At 37.1% G+C, this 20206-nt stretch overlaps 1 protein-coding gene across 1 annotated transcript; it reads right to left on the bottom strand.

The window, feature by feature from the left end:
* Positions 1-221: 221 nt before the first annotated feature.
* Positions 222-19271, bottom strand: LOC111784056 (serine/threonine-protein phosphatase BSL3-like). The gene is made up of 21 exons (XM_023664880.1): positions 18201-19271; positions 17166-17226; positions 17000-17078; positions 16813-16892; positions 16640-16734; positions 13540-13639; positions 12748-12817; positions 11550-11651; positions 11382-11463; positions 8768-8947; positions 7630-7903; positions 7298-7541; positions 7019-7189; positions 6003-6241; positions 3264-3348; positions 3062-3160; positions 2787-2986; positions 2618-2693; positions 1077-1212; positions 866-1005; positions 222-782 (listed from the first exon to the last, which is right to left on the bottom strand). The coding sequence occupies exons 1-21, from the start codon at positions 18634-18636 to the stop codon at positions 699-701; spliced, it is 3033 nt and encodes a 1010-aa protein (XP_023520648.1). The 5' UTR covers positions 18637-19271; the 3' UTR covers positions 222-698.
* Positions 19272-20206: the final 935 nt, after the last annotated feature.

The raw sequence follows: 20206 nt of genomic DNA, 5'->3' as shown, positions 1-20206 counted from the left end.
ACCCTGAATCACAAATTTAAAACAAAAATTCAAGTGATACGAGAAACACTCAGCCCAGACTTATGCAAATTAGAGTTTGAGCAAAATCCATTCAACAAAAATGATAAGGAAACAAAGAAACTCCATGAACGATCGATTTAGAACGAGGGGAAGGACGTAAATTTTTTTTTTTNCGATCTAGGGTATTGAAGGAGCAATCCGAATAACGACAAAGAAACGAATTACAGAAAGCAATCAACTTCTATATGATACACAACAGAACATCCACAGAGCTAAGAAATTACATCTCACTGCCAAGGAAAGTTTCATTTTAAAGGAAAAAAAAAAAAATAATAATAATAATGAGACCATAACAAGGATTCTAAAGAATATATAGAGAAATGAAAAAGAACAGGGCGGGACGGGATAACGCTGACTTCCACCTGCCTTTACCTTAATATACAAGGGACGGTCAAAACTCACCATCAACTTGCAGCTCAAGAGAAGAGGAGCTGAATCTAACTCATCGCTAGCAACTTGGTTCTTGAGAACACCTTGTAAGGCCCCTATCATTTGTGTTGAAAAATCAGAATTTCATCCGCTGTTTTGTGTTGAAGATCCAATTGGATATTTCTGTATGAGGCATAGTGCTATATACACAGAGCATCAGAAGGACCATGCTGCAGACGACTCGTAATTCAACAGAAAGAAATCATGAACTACATCCAAGCAAGAGAACCACGATCATTGGAAACTTGCGGGCGACCTCTTGTGGGTGTTGGTGGCCGATTAGCATTCAGCTCCTGTTCTCAAGAAAACAAATAGGATTAATACCACACACAACGAGTGACATTAGAGTACGAGCCAATATAAAAGTATAAGTTACCTGCATCCATGTATCCTCCATGTGGCGTTCTGGAGACGTCTCTGGTGATGAAATTGCTGGAGGTATGGGATGAATGAGTTTAGGAACAACCACAAGATCTCTACCCAAAACTAAGATTGCTCCGGCATTATTTGCAGTTCCTGTACAGAAGTGCGTGACTTAAGGATATAATATGTAGGACGTGAAAGCAACATAATTGAGGCACACATACCACAATAATTGGTAGCTGAGAAAAGTGTAATTAGATGTCCTTGAGCAAAACGTTCAAACCCATCCATTACACATTCATGAGCACGTACTATCAACTGAAGATCGTTATTGTTGCAGAATTCCATGACACGATCAGGCTGCAGCGAAACAAGACCCCCAAAAAATAATTCAAACTTTATAAATCGAACCTCAATAAAATGGATGCATAAATATCAAGCCTTTGCATAGTATATAAGGAAAAGAATTAAGATAATCCATAAGTATAATATCCTTGCATCCGGTGATGATAGTAAAAACCAAATCAATTGATAGACGTTCCATTACTAAATACACGTACCATGGAATAACTGATAGTCGTTTTTCCTAACTTAACCAATCACCAATTAATGCACTCTAGTACACAAGAAGACACCCTACACTAACCAGTGAACAAGTTCCATGTCAAGGACAAATTTAATTTCCCATCTAATTAGTTACAAAACTGTGCATCCTGCCCTCCTATGTGAAGAATGAAGACGAGATAAATTGGACAGTTAATGCCATCCCATTATCCAAAAATTGGTTGGGCATTCGAATAGTCATATGAGAATGTTCCAATTTTCAATAAAGTTTTCCCTAACATTCCCAAGACTACTAATCCATTTTTTTTTTTTTTTTAAAACCAAGTACAAACATCACCCAACGTTCCTCCCAGACCTAACAACAAAACAGAACCACTCAGAACTCCCTTTGTTCAAATCTTGAGTACTAAGAGTGTGGGAATCGAAAGTTGTTAAGTGGCGATTGGCTTTTCTTTTAGGATTTGTGTAGAATTATGCTGATGACTCAAAAATATATAGTCCTTGTTGCTCCATAATCCATTGCGACAAGGCACTAAAGTTGGGAACTTCGGATTAAGTCAACGTCCTTTTTCTCCAATATCTAAAAAATTGCAGTTGGAGATATAGTAGAGTAGAAGCGCTTCCATAATACAGAGGATGAAACGAAACCAAATTGACACAGGGACAAGTTGTTGCCTACGTTTTTTATCAATTCAACCGAAAACACAGTCAAACCAATGTTTTCTAGAAAAAACGTAAAACAAACATCTCTTTGCAGGACGAAATGGAGAACATGAAGATAACACCCAGAGGAAGTGAGTTATAACTCAAAACCTCTATATGAGACACGTTTATACCTTAGACTAGAGATAAAACAGTTACAATTTGTAAACCAGTCTTAACTATATGTAATTTCTTTTTCTATAAAACCCATTGCAGTGGTGAAGCCCTCAGTACAAGGACAACACAAATTGAGAAATGCTCCAAACTTCAAAAATGAAAAGAATTATTGCCCTTGCCTCTACATGAACTACTTTCCAGTGTTTGAGACCTAACATGCAAAAAGTATTCAGGTTTGGCTTTATTATGGACTTTACGAACAATAGAGTTTTTAAATAGAGAGCATTTTAGATAGAGTCCCTATCCTATATGAGCAAAAAATTAAAACCAATATAGAAAAATAAATAGGAAAAAATGAGAGGAGGAAATATACACTACTCACCCCAAAAGTAACCAATCCAGGACCTCTAGCATTCGGTCGTAATCCTTCAACACTGTCGTTTTCTGTGGGGTCAGACCTAAGGAAAATAATAAAATACATACAAAAATACACGTTATATGCATGGCCACCATGAAAAAATAAAAGGAGACTATCAAGGATGTGCACTGACCACAACAAATCCATTAGCACAATAGAGCCTGCTTCCATAGTTATAGGGCGCTGAAGACTCTCAATCTGTTCCAGATGGTTAATCGAACGACCAATACCACCATGCATGCAAATAATTTTTTTTTCAATCAAGGCTGCCAAAGGGAGCCAGTTAAACAAACGATTTATCCGATGCCATGTCCAAATTCCATCTCTTTCACCCTGGTCATTGAGTTGTAAAGTTAGGTTGTAATGAACCAACACAAAATACAGCCATGAGATACAACTATGTTATACCATTCGTTCAATGCACTCAATCCGAAAGCCAAAAAGGGCATTAATATCAGCTGCTTCATGATTCCCACGAATCAAATGTACATTATTTGGATACTCAACCTGCAATATTTATGAGAAAAGTACATTGTCCCTTAAAAAACTTGAATTAACGTGGAAGTGAAAGTGAAATTATGACACACAAATGTACTATGCCCAAAAGCACCTTTAAAGCTAGCAGAAGAGTAATGGTTTCCAGGCTGTGTTGCCCTCGATCAACATAGTCTCCCAGGAATAGATAATCAATGTACCTAATCAAAAGTGATGCAAGATTGCCATGTATGATAAATCACAAGCAAAAAATAAAAATAAATAAATAACAAAAAGATTAATGCAAACTCCAGATGGGAATAAACAGCACAGAGCATAAAAGAAAACATTAAGAACGGAAAAAGGAAAACTTAAAGACGAAAGATCAAAGCATTCCAATTCAGACATAAGTCTTGGATAGAGTGATTTGCAGAAGATTTGGCAAGAGAGCACCAAAATGTAGCCTTAAGCTTAGCCAACTCAAACCGATCAAAAGAAGAGAGTGACTTGTTTAGAAAGATTCATTGATTTCTTTCAAACCAAAGCTTTGTAAGGATGGCTTTTCACAACATTAAACCATAAAATCTTGGATTTATGCACCAAAGACGGGCCCAGAAGTAGCTGAAACACACTTTCCTAGAAAGAGTTATAAAACACCCCATGTAAATGAAACCCGCTACTAACTCAGCCCAAAAATGCTGACAGTATAGGCAATCAAAGAAAATGTGTTGAAGAGAATATATGCTAAATAAAAGAACAAACAAGCCAATGATGAAAGCGAAGGGAGGTTCCTTTGAAGAACCTCATAACAGTTTAAAGATCCATTAAGCATGATCCATATTAGGATGTTAATACGCTTTGGACTTTTAGACTTCCACAAAGCTGAAAATAATTCCTACCCAAAGAGGAGGAAGAAGAAGCAAGATGCTGAGGTAACGATTTAACTGAGAAGATTCTTGAGGGCTCAAGAGACCATCTCTTAGAACTATTGAAGAACCAATCACAACCGAAGAAATACAGCCCAACAACCATTTAAAATCATTAATCTCTTCGTCCTTGAGTAATCTTCTGAAAATATATATATATATATATTCCAAGATTGAGTACCTTTGTTGACCAAGTGGCTGTGGTATTTCTTTCGAGAACCTACTGCCTTGTCGCCTAGGATCATCATGAGTAAGTACAGTTCTCACTGTTATGAGTGGGTCTCTGGCAGTAGGCTTTTGGGAGATTATCTCTTCAATTTTCCCGCTCTTTTCCTAGTTCATGAAATGCTCCATTGGGAAGACTCAGGAGGACTTCTGGGTGAGGGAAAAATATATTTGCACATCCTTCCCTCATCTATACCAGCTTTTGGATAAGAGGTGGCATTCAGTAGCCTCTGTTCTTTCAACCTCACGTGATTCTTTTTGTATTAGTTTTGGATTTCACCGTCCTCTCGTGAATAGGGAGACGTTGAAGATGTCAACTTTGCCTTTTCTTTTGCTTTTGAGAACTTGTCAGTTAAGGGAGGAGGGTCTTCATTTTTGGACCCCCCTATCCATCCCAAGACTTTTCATCTACACAGTTCCTTCATCCCAACTACCCCTCTTTTTTTCCTTGCTCTAGAAGGTTAAGGCTCTTTGTCTAACCGGTCTTACATGGAAAAGTTAATACTACAGTTCACGTGCAAAGACATTCTTCCTTTTTTTTTTTTTTAAAAAAAAAAACAGTGACGCAACAGAAGACATTGACCATTTTCTTTGGAGTTACCAGTTTGCATTTTGGATTGCAAGGCTATGATGGAGGAGTTTCTACTTTTTCCTCCTTTTAGGGAGAAGTCAGAGTTTCTATTATAGGCTTGCTTCTTTGAAGATGTCTAAGGAAAGAATATTAGGAGGAGGAGATTTGTGGAGATACCTTAGTAGCTAAGGTTTTTTTTTGTAATGATCAATTAGGCCAGATTGTTTTGAATTGGAACCATTTTTTTGTAGTTCTTTGGGTTCCTTTCGTTGGGATTTTTCTATGCCCTTGTATATTCTTTCCTACTTCTCAATCGTTTTTTTTTTTTAATATAATTAGAATGGTAAAATCTGGAAGGAAAATACCAACATGGTCTACCAGTGGCCCTCAATTCAATGAACCACCATCTACCCTCAGAAGCGTGTAAAGGAATATGGGGAATTTTCTACAAAAATACTTCAAAATCATTTGAAATCAACGGGAACTCTACGGACTAAGACAAGCTGAGTTACACCAAATACTTGCCATCAGCATAGGAAGAATTAGTTTTATATGAGAATCACAACTAGTGCTGCACTTCTAATGCCAAATTGCAGAAAAAAGAGAGTTTTCAGATTCCTATTGAGCCTCAATAAAGAATTAGACCTAACATAATGGAGGTTCTCCAGCCATTAAGCCTCTGCCCAACTTAAGGGAAGCATTTCTTTTTTAAATGAGGAACAAAACTTTACACTGAATAAATGAAAAGGACTAAGGAACTGAGGCTACTAAGTTTTAACCAAGATTCCAGGTCCATGAGAGAACCCTCCCCATGTTACCAGAAACCACCACTATGAAAATGCTCGACTCAAATCACTAGTTTCCTGCTCCCACTGTTACAAAATAGCTTTTATTTGTAACTGAATGACCTACTTAACCGGAGCACTACAGCAAAAATAAAACCTGCACACAAAGAAAGAAACCTTCTCATGTAGCAAAAGACCAATCTGCCCTTAAAAACTATCCCTAAGCTCTCTCACATATCTCTTTCTTCTAACATAAACCAGGGGCCTATTAATATCATGTGTGTCAAAAATGAATACTCTCAGCCTCGAGGTGTCTGTGATCCCAAGGAAATAATAATACGACAAAGTAAATATAAGCCAAAACTCACGCAATGTCTCCTGCTGTAGAAGGTGCACCATACTCATCAAAAAGGCGCATGAGATCCCCGAACTGACCATGTAGATCACCAAATATCTTGATGGGAGCCTTGAGCTCTAGAACACTTGGTTCAGATGAAAATATCTTTTCAGCACTCTCACAAAGGTCAGCTATTTCATTACAATCTAAAAAGAACTGCCGGCGAACAGGAGGCTTCCATCCACGAGGTTTTAAGAGATGGGCTATGACCTGATAAAGGAACCACATTAATAACATTAGGAAAAAAAAAAAACTTCATATGCAAACAAAATAACATTTTTCTCAGGAGAAACGGTTACATTGAATCCAATCCGGCAATAATTTTGCTATCCCACTGTAGGAACTAAAACCATAGTTGAAGAATATCCACAAGAATATTAGATCAAGAAAGAAGGGGTTTCAACATCATGTAAAAATGTTAGAAATGATAAATTCTATGAAAACAATATTCCTGCACCAGCATCATTCTGAAGTACACAGATAAAATGAAAAACATCCCGGAAGACTAGAGTACTTCTCTGAAAACAGATCCAATACTAAACAAAGTCAAAAATCAAATATAAAGGAGGTAACCACAGAAGTCAAGAATTCTTGTATGATTATATGTCTGCAAGTAGGAATCACAATCTACAGAAAAGTATAAATTACGAAGTCGGCACAATTCCAAGATCAACATTGAGCAGTATGAACAGTAAAATGGCTGAAACAGAGGAGGGAAATAACTGAAAATCATCTTATGCAAACAACAATTTTTCCAACGATGTAACAATCTATAAACAGGAACATCAGTCTGACTGGATGGCTATTCAACTTTAGGACTAATGATTCCAGCCTCCTGAGGAGCATAATATTACCACTCTATATATAGGCCAGAGAATATTCTGGATTACATGTCAGTCAAAACATTAGGAGCATCAAATCTGATCAGATGTGCAATTTCCCGAAGATTAACTAATTATGTAGTTTTAATAACTTAACAGTTGATACCTTTTTCGGAATGCTGTTGATGGACATCTGGCGATCTAGGAGCTTCCTTGCTGCAGTTGCACTCTCTGGGGTACCATAGCTCACACGACGACCTTCATTTTCAAACTGATCAATTGAAAGTTGCCTAACCAAACCACCTAAAGCCCCACTAGTTTCAGCGGCTACAACCACCTGAAACAAATGGGACCAAATATCAGCCATCCAGCTTGATCTAATTGAGGCTTAGTTACATAGTAACTGAGATCACAATCAAAAGGGTAATCGAAATCAAAGACTGACAGCTCTATGATGCAATCGAACTCCAGATGGAGCAATGTTATTCAATGCATTTGAGTTGGGCTTTATCAAGCTAGATATTTGTGCCCCACTAGGAGTAGCCTCTGCTCCACGATCCCTGTCAGGCAGTTCAACTTCCCCATCATCGTGTCCTAGTCGGGCCTTGGCTGCAGCCAATGTTGCACTAATAGCCTCAGCTTCTGCAGCTGATGCTTCAACCAAATACTCAACACCTTTGTTCATTCTCCTGAAGAGCAGTCAGATGCATTGGTCAAGCATGCGGCAAGCAACAACTAAGTAATAAGAAAAAATCAGAGCAGGACATTTTTCTTTACCGATGGCCCTGAAGCATAGCATTTTCAGTGCTTATATCAGTATACACGTCACCATTTATAGGAGGAGCTACAGGGTTTCCCAGCACTACAGCACCATCAGGAGCCACAACATGAATGGCCTGTCTACTCCTTTCTTCGCTAAATCCACATTTTCCTGCCAGCCGCCCAGACTGAACATCAGATGCAGCAGCTACAGCTGCAGCATGTGAAGCTGCACTTGTCGTTTCAGCAGCTGCTAGATCCTCAGCAACAAGAAGGTCATCAAGCAATACCCCTAGACAATGATAGAATATGTTGTTATTAATCTCAAGAAACAAGAGAGAGATGCATAGAAAAAACTGGATGGTCCAAAATTTGACATCAGAAACCAATAGAGCTTCCATAATCAAATTTGATTAGGCAACAATGTAAACTACAAAAGGGAAGGGGTGTAAAACAGTACATTAGTAACTAAAAGCATGATTCATACCTTAATCTCTCTACAATGTGATAACAGCTTGAACATGCAACCAAAAGCAAACAATGCATTCAACCAGCATGATCATGACACATGAAACCTAAATTCTACATACTTGCACTATATGGAAATTGCTTCAATCTATAATCCAAAACATTAACAAACTTGTACTTTCCATGATAAAATAACAGGACTTGGTTAAAGCACGCTTGCACTACCTATGTAGTTCTAAATTAATTGTACACAAAACGTGATAACTACATGGTGCTCACTCAAGATCAGTGTAAGCAAAAGATTGTCAATTTTCTTATAAAGACACTGCTTTAAATAAAGTTGAGATGAAAAGCAGCATAGATGGAAAATTTTCTTGCTGATCTCCCAGCATCCTTTTTTAAAAAAGATGAGAAACAAAATAATTTATTGATTGAAGGAGGATCATACAAAAGGGAGATGATGAGCTATTTGCACAACGGTACAAAAATGACTCCCGATCAGTCAAAATATGTACAAGATCATAATTACAGAAAGATTTAGGGAGAGAACACCAGATCATTTTACAACAATAAAAGGTAACATAAGTTGTATAAGAAATGAAGTTATCACTTGCTGCAGTAAATCATAGCAGAAAAAATAGAAATGGACATCTCAAAGTCAGAAAATGTGAGCGCCTTCATCACTTACCACCCCGCAAACCACCATAAATAAAGATTAAGTCACCCACAGCAGCAGCTGCATGCCTACAACGCCTTGTTAACTCAACTGCAGCATCCCCACCTGCAGCATCTGCGCTGTACCTTCCTGTTCTAGGACTTGTTACAACTGATTTTGTATCACACCAGATGCCTGCTGCGGTATCCAACACTAAAAACAGTAGAAACACAGTAAATTTTTTATTGTTTCCCTTAAGAAAACTCCAGATAAATTAAATGTATCAATTTCAAACACATAAAGCCAAAAAGTAAAACCACAGTGACCATATTGCCAATGAGAGTAAAACTATGTGGTATAATTTAATATGTAGCTAAGCTCAGCGATAAAAGCTTTTGTGTTTTTGGTAAGAAACTGAACTTTCATTTGAATAATATGACAGAATGTCAAGGCATACTAAAAATAAGCCCACAAAAGGAATCCCACAACTAACTATGGGAAGGGGTTCCAATCCAAAAGAATAAAATCAAACTAATAAATACAAAAAGTATGATAGATGGAAGGGCACAAGGAATAATTAAACCTAACAACCGCCCTAACTTCCACCCACATCTCTCCACTCCTCTAAAAATCCTATAATTCCGCCCCAGCCAAATCCCTCAGAAAACTGAAAAAACAAGCTGTCCCAGAATTTTGCCCTTACCACGAAAGGGAGAATTCAGGGGTATAAGTCATGTTCATGTCAAACAGTTTTGAGTTGCTACAGAAGGGGATCTAAAGACTCCAAAACTCCACCCTCTCATTTTGAAGACTCTAATGTTCATTCTATCGTTAGTCTTATTAGTGTGGAATCATTAGTGCAGCCTCTGGAAAATTATTTTCACGATTCTGTGCTTGAGGTCTTCTATGTTGCTAAGATAGTGATAAGGAGCTTCCTTGTCCTCCTCCCTCCTTAGTGCCTTGCAAATTTGCTTCTCTCAATAAAGTTAGTGGTCTTCAGATGCAAGAAATTCCTCCTTTGCTATCAAAAGGTTCGGTGAAAAAGTTGTTTTTGGTTGTGATGATCTTTCCTCATTGTTCAAATGGTACTTCAGTTTTGGTCTTCTTCGAACGTCCTTACCTTTTTTCAGTTTTGTTTGAGAGCTATTATCTTCGTTGCTATTTGTTTTGGTTGGGGCATCTGTTTGTTTTATGGGCTGCAGTTGGTGGTTGTTTTTTGGTTTAATCATCGGTTGGGGCATCTGTTTGTTTTATGGCTGCAGTTGGTGGTTGTTTTTTGGTTTAATCATCGGTTGTAGCCTCTTCTCTTTGTTTTCTTGCTTGTTTTTGGGTCTTTAGTTTTCAGTCTCCTTGCTGCGTTGNTTTTTTTTTTTTTTTTTTTTTTTTTTTTTTTTGCCTTTTTTGTAGTTTCCAGTGGGCTGCTTTCCAGATTGAGTTTGTTTGCCCAGTTCTCTCTTTCCAAATTCTTTCTTTGTTCAGCTAGTGAGCTGGCTTTTAGTTTCTCTTTGGCATTCTCTTTGTGGGTTTGCTTTTCTGTTCTACTCGTTCCACTTTGTTACTTTTTCACTCTGTTATGAAGTTTGTATCCCTTGAGCGTTGGCCTTTTTTCATTTATTTAATGTAACGTTTCTGGTTCAAAAAAATTATTCTGCCAAATATCCCCACGATTAACAAAAAAGGGGAAGGAGAACTAGCAATAACCTTAAAATAAACATCATTGAAAAATGGTTTTAGGAGTTCAACGGATTCCAAATCATTCTACCAAACATCCTAAGCATTTATTAAAACTGAAGACTATAAAACCCCAAGCCCACTACTTTTGAACCAAGATTTGGGATTTGAATTAAACACCTAACAGCCCTCACATTTCCGAAGTTTTTTGTGACTTCTTCTTTTATCAGTGAATGTCTAGGTAAGCTTGAGCACATGACTAATCTTTACAGGATAACTGCTCGACTCCACTACAATTGGTTGCTAACAAAACACCTAGAATATTAAATCCTATGTAGGTGGCCAATATAGAGCAAATGTATTCACTCTAAGCCCTTTGAATTTAAGCCTGCAGCTAAAATGGAACATTTTGTTCCACCAACCTCTCCAATAAAACCAATAACTACCCAAAAGTCAAATTCAGAATGCCCATTACTTATCTCTGCCTCTTTCTATGAAATTCCCTTCCTAAGCACCATCATTGCTATGCATGCATTTTATGAATGCATAATATGAGCATTCACGTGGGAAGAAGTGGAAATGGTGAATGGAAAACTTCATAAAGAACTTTTTTTATATAACCATGGATGTTTTCAAGCCTTTTTATGAACTTCAACATATTCCTCAAGACATTGGTCTGACTTCACAATAATTGGTGGCATTCAGCCAAAACTTTGAAAGATATGTATTATTAAGATAAGGTTTTTTTGAACAAGAAACGGAACTTTTCATTAAGAAAATGAAAAGATTTAACATTAGATAAGTGGTTTCATGTTCGAATACCTGACCTCAAAGACCTTTAAACACATATCTTGTCCCTTTAACCACTAGCCCACCTAGGATAGTTTGACTCAAAAGAACTTAAGTAACTTGAATATCCAATACAACATAGCAGCATAAGTGGGGAAGTTAGCACTAAATCACTGAAATCAAGAACCTGCAACACTTGACGAATCTTCCACCATGCGCCCCCCACCAAGTGCCCCTCCAGACACATGGAGTCGTGCATTTACAAAGACCTGAAAGAAGTACAAGCACATGTCCAGACTTCCCATAGTGTACAAAGTTACAGAGAGACCAAAAGAAAGAAAGAAAGAACTCTTACAGCAGCATGTTGATATCTTGCAGACGGTGAGACACCAGGAGCAATTGCCCACTCCCAACGGCCATCTCTGTGTTTAGCTAGCCCATAGGCACTTGCCAATGGCTAAAAAAAATTAGAAAATGGATTAAGAAAAAAGTAAAGTACAGAACTTATATATATTGAAGAAACAAGAGTATCGTACTCCAAAATCATAACATATGGAACATTCAGAAAACATAAAACCTAAGAAAAAAAAATAGTAAACAATTGAATTATTACTTCAATTGTCTCCCTTGCGTTTTTTCCTTCTGTGTTCATTCTTTGAGTTGGTATACCATGCCTTTAAATAGAATTTATCTCGTTAATCACTCTTGTAGCACGTTGATTTCTTCTCAGCATGTATATACCAAAGATGCTCAAACAAACCAAAGATGTGCAACCAAACCAAAGATGTGCCTTGTTTAAGAGGCTTTCGAGAACTCTTTAAGATTTCGGGAGAGGAGGTATAAATTGCATTGTCACAAAATTTGCTGATTTATCCATACTAAAAATAATAACGTTCTGATGACAAATAAGGAAATATAAATTCCAACTAAAAAATACTATAAGATTCTTTGGCTTCCTTCTGGAAATCTGTAAAGGTCCTTCAAGGAGATTCTCCCGATATAAGAAATTAGTGATGCCTTCCACTATTTCCATGACTCAAAGTGCTTTTATAGAGGTTAGGAATAGGAATATCCTCGATACTGTTCTAATTGCAAACAAAATTTTGGAAGATTATAAAACCAAGAAGAAAAGGGGTTGGGCTTTTGAAGCTTGATATAAAGAAAGAAGTTGATCAAGCTGACTTGGACTTTATTGAATAAGTTTTTAAGATAAAAAAGGTTGCGGCCGAAGGTGAATTAAGTGGATGATGGAGTGTGTTTGTGGTTCAAAAAAGACAAAAACATGAAAATTAGGATACCATTTCAGCTTCTTTTATATTTCTTTTTCTTTCCTCAAATAACGACTACTCCTTCCTATAATATTCTCCTTTCAAATATATGTGTACACATGAACAATGATTGTTGGTTCTCTGAAGTCCTAGATCATAATTATAAAAATGAAAAAAATGAAAAATAAATCATAATGCTTGACATGAATTTGCACAAAACAATATGAAAGCAACCATCCACAAATAATAAATACTATGGAAGGATTGACGATTTTTAAAACTTACCACACTGTTTGCATCCCTTCCTCCACATAGCAGAAGAAGACCATCAGACCGGGCACTTGCAGTTGCATACCTAATTAATATATGGCTAGATTAGGGATAACGATGATAACATTGAACATAAATTCGTACTGGGCCAAAGGATAGATAGTAAAAGGAAGTTCACAATTTCCAACAATTAAATTATCAAAATTAAACCCAAAGTTCAACATCCTCAAAATGAAAATAAAAGAAAAACAAAATTTGCACAAGCCAGCCTGAGGTATAAGAAAATTGCACCCTCCAACTAAAGATGATATTTGCTTTGCACCCTCACATTTTTCAATTGGATCCATTAACAACTCAAAACTTAGTAAAGTGTTAAAATTAGACCAACCATTAATGACATTAAACTCTCTCATTTACCCCACACATATACCTTATCCATTTCCCAATCTCAACCCCAACATCACTGTTTCCAATTTCCACCTTTTTTTCAGGGTCTTTTATGAATGGTTTGAAATCTTTACAGAACTTTGTCTTTTCCTTTTCTTTATTTTTCCCCTGGTACACTTTGTGTCACAATCACAAACAATTGAAGGAAAAAATGCATTTATGTATAAATGAGAAATCAAGAGAAGTTTATAATAACTCCAATTGCATATATGTACAAACGAGAAACAAAGAAAAGTTTATTATGACTCCTTTGGATTCTGCATCCTTTCCCCTCTTTGTAAATTTCACACATCAATGAAACTGTTTTTTTTTTTCCCTTAGAGAGTGAGGGAGAGATACAAAGATAAGGGGAAAGCTTACATGCAAGGAGGTGGACCCTCGCCTTCAGGTTCTAACTTGCGCCATTCATAAGGCTTGGCTGCTGTATCCAGCGCCCATACATCAGTCAGTGGCCGTTTTCCTGAGTAGTGCAATGAAATAATTATACATAATCCATCTAAAATAAAATAGTAACTGTTGAAGGAGATTAGTGTAATTCCGTACTAAACAAGGGAAGTAGTATTGTAGTTGACGTCCTATTTAGTTACCAAGGATAATTATTTAGATTTTACCTACTAAGGATAATTATTTAGATTTATTGTTACCTACTAACTAAAGACTTATTTAGATTTATCTTATCTTATTACCTATTATATAGGGATTTGTTTAGATTACCTAATATCTAGATAAATAATTTAGATTATCTATCACCTTAGATTCAGTCAGCCTCTCTCAAAGAAAGGGACATGTAATTCTTTGAAAATATTCTTAAAAAAAGAGCAAGTTAATTTAGACTTGCAACAATAACTAATGGTTATAGAGGCTCCTAAATGAACCAAATGAATTATGGCATTAATGGTGGCTATGACATATATGAGAAGAAGAACTTTGGACAGTTTACAAAGAGAAAGAAAGCAGATCGTTGAAGAAACCTTTAATGGACCATTAGAAAGCTTAAAGGCTCCTTCAACAGATTCTCTTCGTTTAGGACAGGCAATGGCAAGAATACATCCTTTTGGAGTGATAGATATATGGGTGGAAAATTGACCTTGAGACCTTTACAAATATTTTTTAAGTTCTCCGAAGAAAGATTTGTTGATTTTGTAAGCTTAGAGAAAGATTCTAAATCATGGAAAGTCTTCATAATTCATAAGAAGAAATCTCAAACATGGGGAAATAAGTGAACTTTCTAAGCTTTTACAATAGATTTGAGGAAATTCCTATTACTAGAGAGGAAGATAAAAAGGTGCTGGTCACAAAAGATGCTGCTGGAATAGTTTCCATAAAAATCCCTTCTTGAAGAATTTGTTGATTCTCCACCCATACCTAAGTAAATATGTATTTGCAATGTGGAAGACATCCGATAAAAGTGAATATTTTGAATGACTAGTTCTTATGAAAGGTCTAAAACTAAAAGAATTCAAAGAAGATGCGATACTTGGTAATCACACCGAGTTATTGTATTTTGCATACCGAAGCAGGGGGGGTCTTCCTTATTTGCTCAGAAAGGAGTCAACACATTTTTTAAGGAAAACAGATAAATTGAGAGGAAAGATCACAACAAATCAAACATTATGCAGCTTGTTGGTATGTTTTCTTTTTTAAGAGTTTAGTAGTTACTACCCCACAACACTGAAAAAAATGCCAAAGGTTATTCAATTCTTGTTGACTCATTGAGGTGCTTTCTTAAACTATTCCTAAAGAAATCCTTGTTAGGATGCTTTCTTGCAACATTCCTAAAGGAAGTCTCTTTACATTTATTCAGTAGCTTTTTGAATGCCCATGATAGGGTTTCTGTTGCTTGTATTCCATCCGAAACGATGCAGCCCATTTGAACAGTTTCAAATCGTAGATCATTGGATATATTTTCAAAATATTAAAAATAAATTATGAAATATTGGGCACTGTGATAAAATGTGTTAAGACTTCATGGTAGCAACAAGAATGAACAAATGAACTGAGAAACTTGTGATAATTTTCTTGTTTGTTAAAAAGAAAAAGAGAAAGAAACCTTCTAAACATTTTATCTTGGCATCCTATATAAGGGTCGAACATTATTGCACTTGGTATCCCTTCTAAATTGAAGCTCCTTGATACTTAAACCCAAAAATCCTTCTAAATTGAAGCTCATTGATACTTAAACAATACGGAAATATCACACTCCACAACTCTTGTTGGTACACGATCTCAACAGCCTACTCACAAGGTTCTCATAACCCCATTGCCCAAGCAAAGCATGTCAAATATGCGCCTCCACAAACTAAAAGCATTAAGCAACCAAGCAAAAATATGGAAACTCTCTGTCCCAGCCTTCACAATTCACATCGTGAAGAAGTCAGATTATAACCTAGTAACACATGCCCCCTTGCTGACACTGCTGGGAAAGATTATTGAATCTTTTTGAGGTGCAAATCTGTCTCCCAAATCAGGTGGATGGGTGGTTGTTTGAATCTCTGGGAAGTTCTCCTCAAGAGCGCTTTTTTCAAGCTTGTGGTTGGAACAGAATAGAAGGTTTTTGAAGATAAGTCTACTCCTTCGGAGTTTAGTAGGGATGTACAGCTAAATGTTCCATGGGGGTGTCATAGCTTTAGCAAATTCTTTTGTAAGTACCTTTCTCTCACTTTTATTGAGTGGAAAGCTCTTTGTACTCTTCTGTTGGGGGTTCTCTCTTTCCCAGCCCATAGATTGTCTTTCCTTTCTTCCTTTCTGAATACATATCCTGTTGGTTTCTTTTAAAAATAAAATAAAAAAATAAACCTAGTAACACATGCAATATGCCGTATGGCATCTTGACTCAAACGCTTACATGGCTTCTCAAAAAAAAGCAATACGCTTCTCAAGAAACTATAAATGCAATAGCCACAAAGCTATTAATACTCACGATAAACTACAAAGGAGAATGCCATATATTTCTATCTCTATCCAATTGTGCTCTCTTCGCAGGAATAGCTTGGATCCGCGCTTCTGCTATGTGATATTGTGGTACTTCTTAGGATATTATTCTCAAAACTTTTGGATAGCCCATTGCTCTACATAATGACCCAACCTTCCTCCTAACTCTCTCTTGGAGGTTCCCCCTTCAAAAGGGAGAAAAGCTTCTTTGGATGAACTTCATAAGAGCCTTTTGTTGGAGTGTTTGGCAAGAAAGGAATCGACGAATCTTTCAAGATAAGGAGCTTTCATTTCACAGTTTTTTTTTCATGCTGTCGTTATCTTGGTTGTTTCATGGTGTAAATGATCTCCACTCTTTCATCACTATAGCTATAACTCTCTCTTTTCCAATTGGAGAGGTTTTATGTAACTCCTTTGGATGGGGGCTTTGCCCCCGTTTTGTAATTTCATACCATCAATTAAAAACTTCTTATCCAAGAAACTATAAATGTACTACTATATTCATTTAAAATAAGACAAAGTAACTTGCCATCATTGCCGCCAACTACCATGAGGTATCTTTGTCCCACCAAAGCCATTACATGTCCATAACGTGCCCCTGGGCCATGACCATGCACAACAACCCTACAGGATTCGGAACCCATATATTATTGAGACAAAACGTAAAATTCAAACAAGCAAGAACATCTTCAAAATTCTAACCTATGCCATCTTGGACGTTGCTGTGTGAGATCAAGAACATGAAGATCCTCAGAAGATAAACCAGCGGGACCAATTCCACCCTATATTGAAATAAAGGGGCCTAAATAAATTATAACATTGATCATAGAAACTAAAACATGATTCTGTATATATGAGAACTTAAATAGGATTATTAACATCAAGATACCTGAATAACTACCATTGTTCCCACAGCAGTTGCCACATGTGCGGCCCTTGGGGTGGGTGGTTCTCCAAGTGGAGTAACCCTAAAAAAATAATCCATGGACTGTAGTAATTCAATGAGAAGTAAAGGAAACCGAGCTGATTAGAAAAAAGCATTCCCCGAGGCTTACCTGGTCCATTTATTTGTTAAAACATCATAACAATGCACATCAGCAGTTGCGCCAGCTAATCCTGCTCAATTAGTGAGACAAAATTGTCAAGCATTAAAGTAAAATAAAATAAAAGAGAGAAACATTGAAATTTATCACTAATACTATAGAACTGCTTAAAGAAATACTGAGGAGTAAATTTACAGATAAAATTAAGGTATCAATTATTGATGATCCCTATGTTCAGAAAAATCAAAATCAAATCAAATAACTCTTTCTACAAGTCGTTTCATGTTGTCAGCACTCAACATAAGCACAATTATCTGCAGACTAGAACAAAAGTACAAGAGTAAGCAACTTAAAACATTTATATTTCAGAGAGGTTAGTCCAGCTTGTGGATTGACGCGTAGGGTAAAAACCTCAATATTATACTCAATAGACAGAGGATAGATACCTGAATATCGTAATCAATTATTTAAGATAATCTGCAAAATTTGTGATGATTTTTGTCAATGCCAAAAGGGATTCATAACCCAAACTGATTAAGAGCAATTCCAAGAACATACATCTTTTTTAAATCTTTTTTTTTTTTTTTTTTTTTTTTNNNTTTTTTTTTTTTTTTTTTTTTTTTTTTTTTTTTTTTTTTTTTTTTTTTTTTTTTTTTTTTTTTTTGTGTGTGTGTGTGTGTGAGAGAGAGAGGGAGAGCGTGTGGGGGTTGTGGAGATGGGATCTTCATATTGAAGACATCATCTGCTACATAGCCCAACGTCAGTTGATAACACTGAATAATCAGCACGTTCGTTCTATAGAACTGGAAAATTGATTAACCTTTAGTTGAATATTGGAATATGCAAAGAGCAGAGAAGTAATTCGATCAAATAGCACGCACAAGAACGTTATATAAAAATGCAAATTGAATAGAAACCCAAAAGGCTGCATGCAAACAGTTTTCAGATGATATTACCACCAAGAAGCAATCAAAAAGCAACAAACTTCAGTTTGCAACCGAGAAAGGGAAAGGAGCAACCAAAAAGTAAAAGAAAAGAGAAACATACGGATGCCAGCATTTCCCGCCGACGTAGGTGTCCCTGTAGCTGCAGAATTGCCCTCGAGAGCAGTGGCACCGCCAAACAAGATAAGCCTCGGCCCTAAGTATCCCGGAGTCCCCTCCTCACCAACAGACGACACCGCAGTCAACGTGTGGCCGCAGCGCGGCCCTGGACCATCTTCCTTCTTGTCCATTAACGCATTCACCACCGAGTATGTTGGCGCATGTCTCGGCCCCACAACTGGGATTTGCTGAACATGCGGCGTAGACGACGCCTGCTGTTGGGACGTCGCCGTCGACTGAGTTGAAGATCCATTTCCCCCAGAAGGCTGCTCCCCATCCTGGTCCCCCTCCATTTCCGCAGGCGGCGACGCCGTGCCCTGTTCCTGCGCCAGATCGTGATCAACCTCGGACAACATAGACGAATCAACTTCCATTCCCATCAACCCTCTGATTCAACCCCTACCAAAGAGATCCGAACGAGAATTCACAACAAACACGAATCTCCATCAACATTCAAATTTCCAACCAAATCCCATCGCCGGAACCCTAGAGCTCGAAAGTCCTCTGTTTCAATCAATCTCCCAATAAAACGCTGCAACGAAAACACAATCTCCACAACCTCCTTACCTCTTAACTCATAATTCACCTCACGCGATGAAGCTCAGAAGCAAAAAAGAAGAATCAAAACTCCGATGACAATCTCCAAGACCCCCTCAAAAACATACGTACAATACAAAAGCAAAAGAGAGAAAGAGAAACGAATACAAAGTTTTCTCTCTCCCAATAAAGCCCAAATTCAGTCAAAAAAAAATTACCGGTATTGCAACAATGAACGTAACAACAACAACAACAACAACACGTCTTCCATGGACGAATAGCTTTTGATTTCAGGACAGAATGAAAATCGTAACAATGTTAGGAAACACCGTGGGGAGGAGGAACGGCGGCGGCGGAAGGAAGAAGGAAGGGTGGAAATGGAGGACTTTGGTCACCGGAATTACCGAAGACGGATTGGAGTTTCTTTGTTTTCTTAAACCGAAAATTTCACCTCCTTCTTCCAAGGTGTTTTTTTTGCTTCAAAATCCGATGGGGTCGGGACAACTATGCTTTCATCTTTCCCCCACGCGCTTTCTTATAGCGCGTGTCACGTCCACGACACTCGTCTTCTCTCTTTCTTCAGGTCACAAATGGACGACAAAAATAGTTTTTTTAAGATTTTGTTTTCAATTTCCCAAAATTAATAATTTGTTTCTTAAATTAAAATTTAGAATGTTAAGGATAAATTTTCGTGGTCGTCTTGACAGTTCGATCCATTTTTTTTATTTCTCGAGCTTTGACATTAACCTAAGAAATAAATCGACATTTTCATATATTTTTGGATTCAACATCGACATAACAATCAAATGAAATAGTTTTGAATCATATTTTAATTCGAAGGTACGTTAAGCCTTCATTTGTACTTGTATGTGCACGTTTATGTGTGGCCCAATAGTTCATCAAGAAAAAAAGTGGTATGGAAACATGTAAAATCAACCGCCTAACTAAATACGCAACCATAAAAAAATAATTATAGTTCATTTCTGCTGTACCCGGAGGAATATGATAAAGCTACGTAGTTGGGACGTAGGGCTCAAATGAAAAAGGCAAACACGTGCTCCCATTTCAATTAAGTAGTAATACAAGATGTTTTCTTCTAAGCTAAACTAACAAACTTGAAGAAGATATATTTTTGTGCATAACTTAGTTGTGGCACACTCCACACACAAGCACCACCCAGCTTAGGGGACTAGAAAACGCCTTTCAATTTATCCCCGACCCTTGCCACCTTCCTTAACAAACTCTTGAGCCTCCTTTGTGTCGCCTTCCTCATAAAAGCCATCGGGTTGACCTCTTAGGCCGAATTCTATAGTCGAGAACGTTGTAATAAGAAATTGGCCAGGACTCTTTTATTGAAACTTACTCTCAAGCTAAAGACCTTACCTTTGACAGATCTCAGTCTAACAAATCAAA

Source organism: Cucurbita pepo, unplaced genomic scaffold, assembly GCF_002806865.2.
Source record: "Cucurbita pepo subsp. pepo cultivar mu-cu-16 unplaced genomic scaffold, ASM280686v2 Cp4.1_scaffold000150, whole genome shotgun sequence".
Classification (NCBI taxonomy): domain Eukaryota; kingdom Viridiplantae; phylum Streptophyta; class Magnoliopsida; order Cucurbitales; family Cucurbitaceae; genus Cucurbita; species Cucurbita pepo.
The sequence above is the reverse complement of the archived record's forward strand: the minus strand, read 5'-3'. Positions and strand labels throughout refer to the sequence as shown.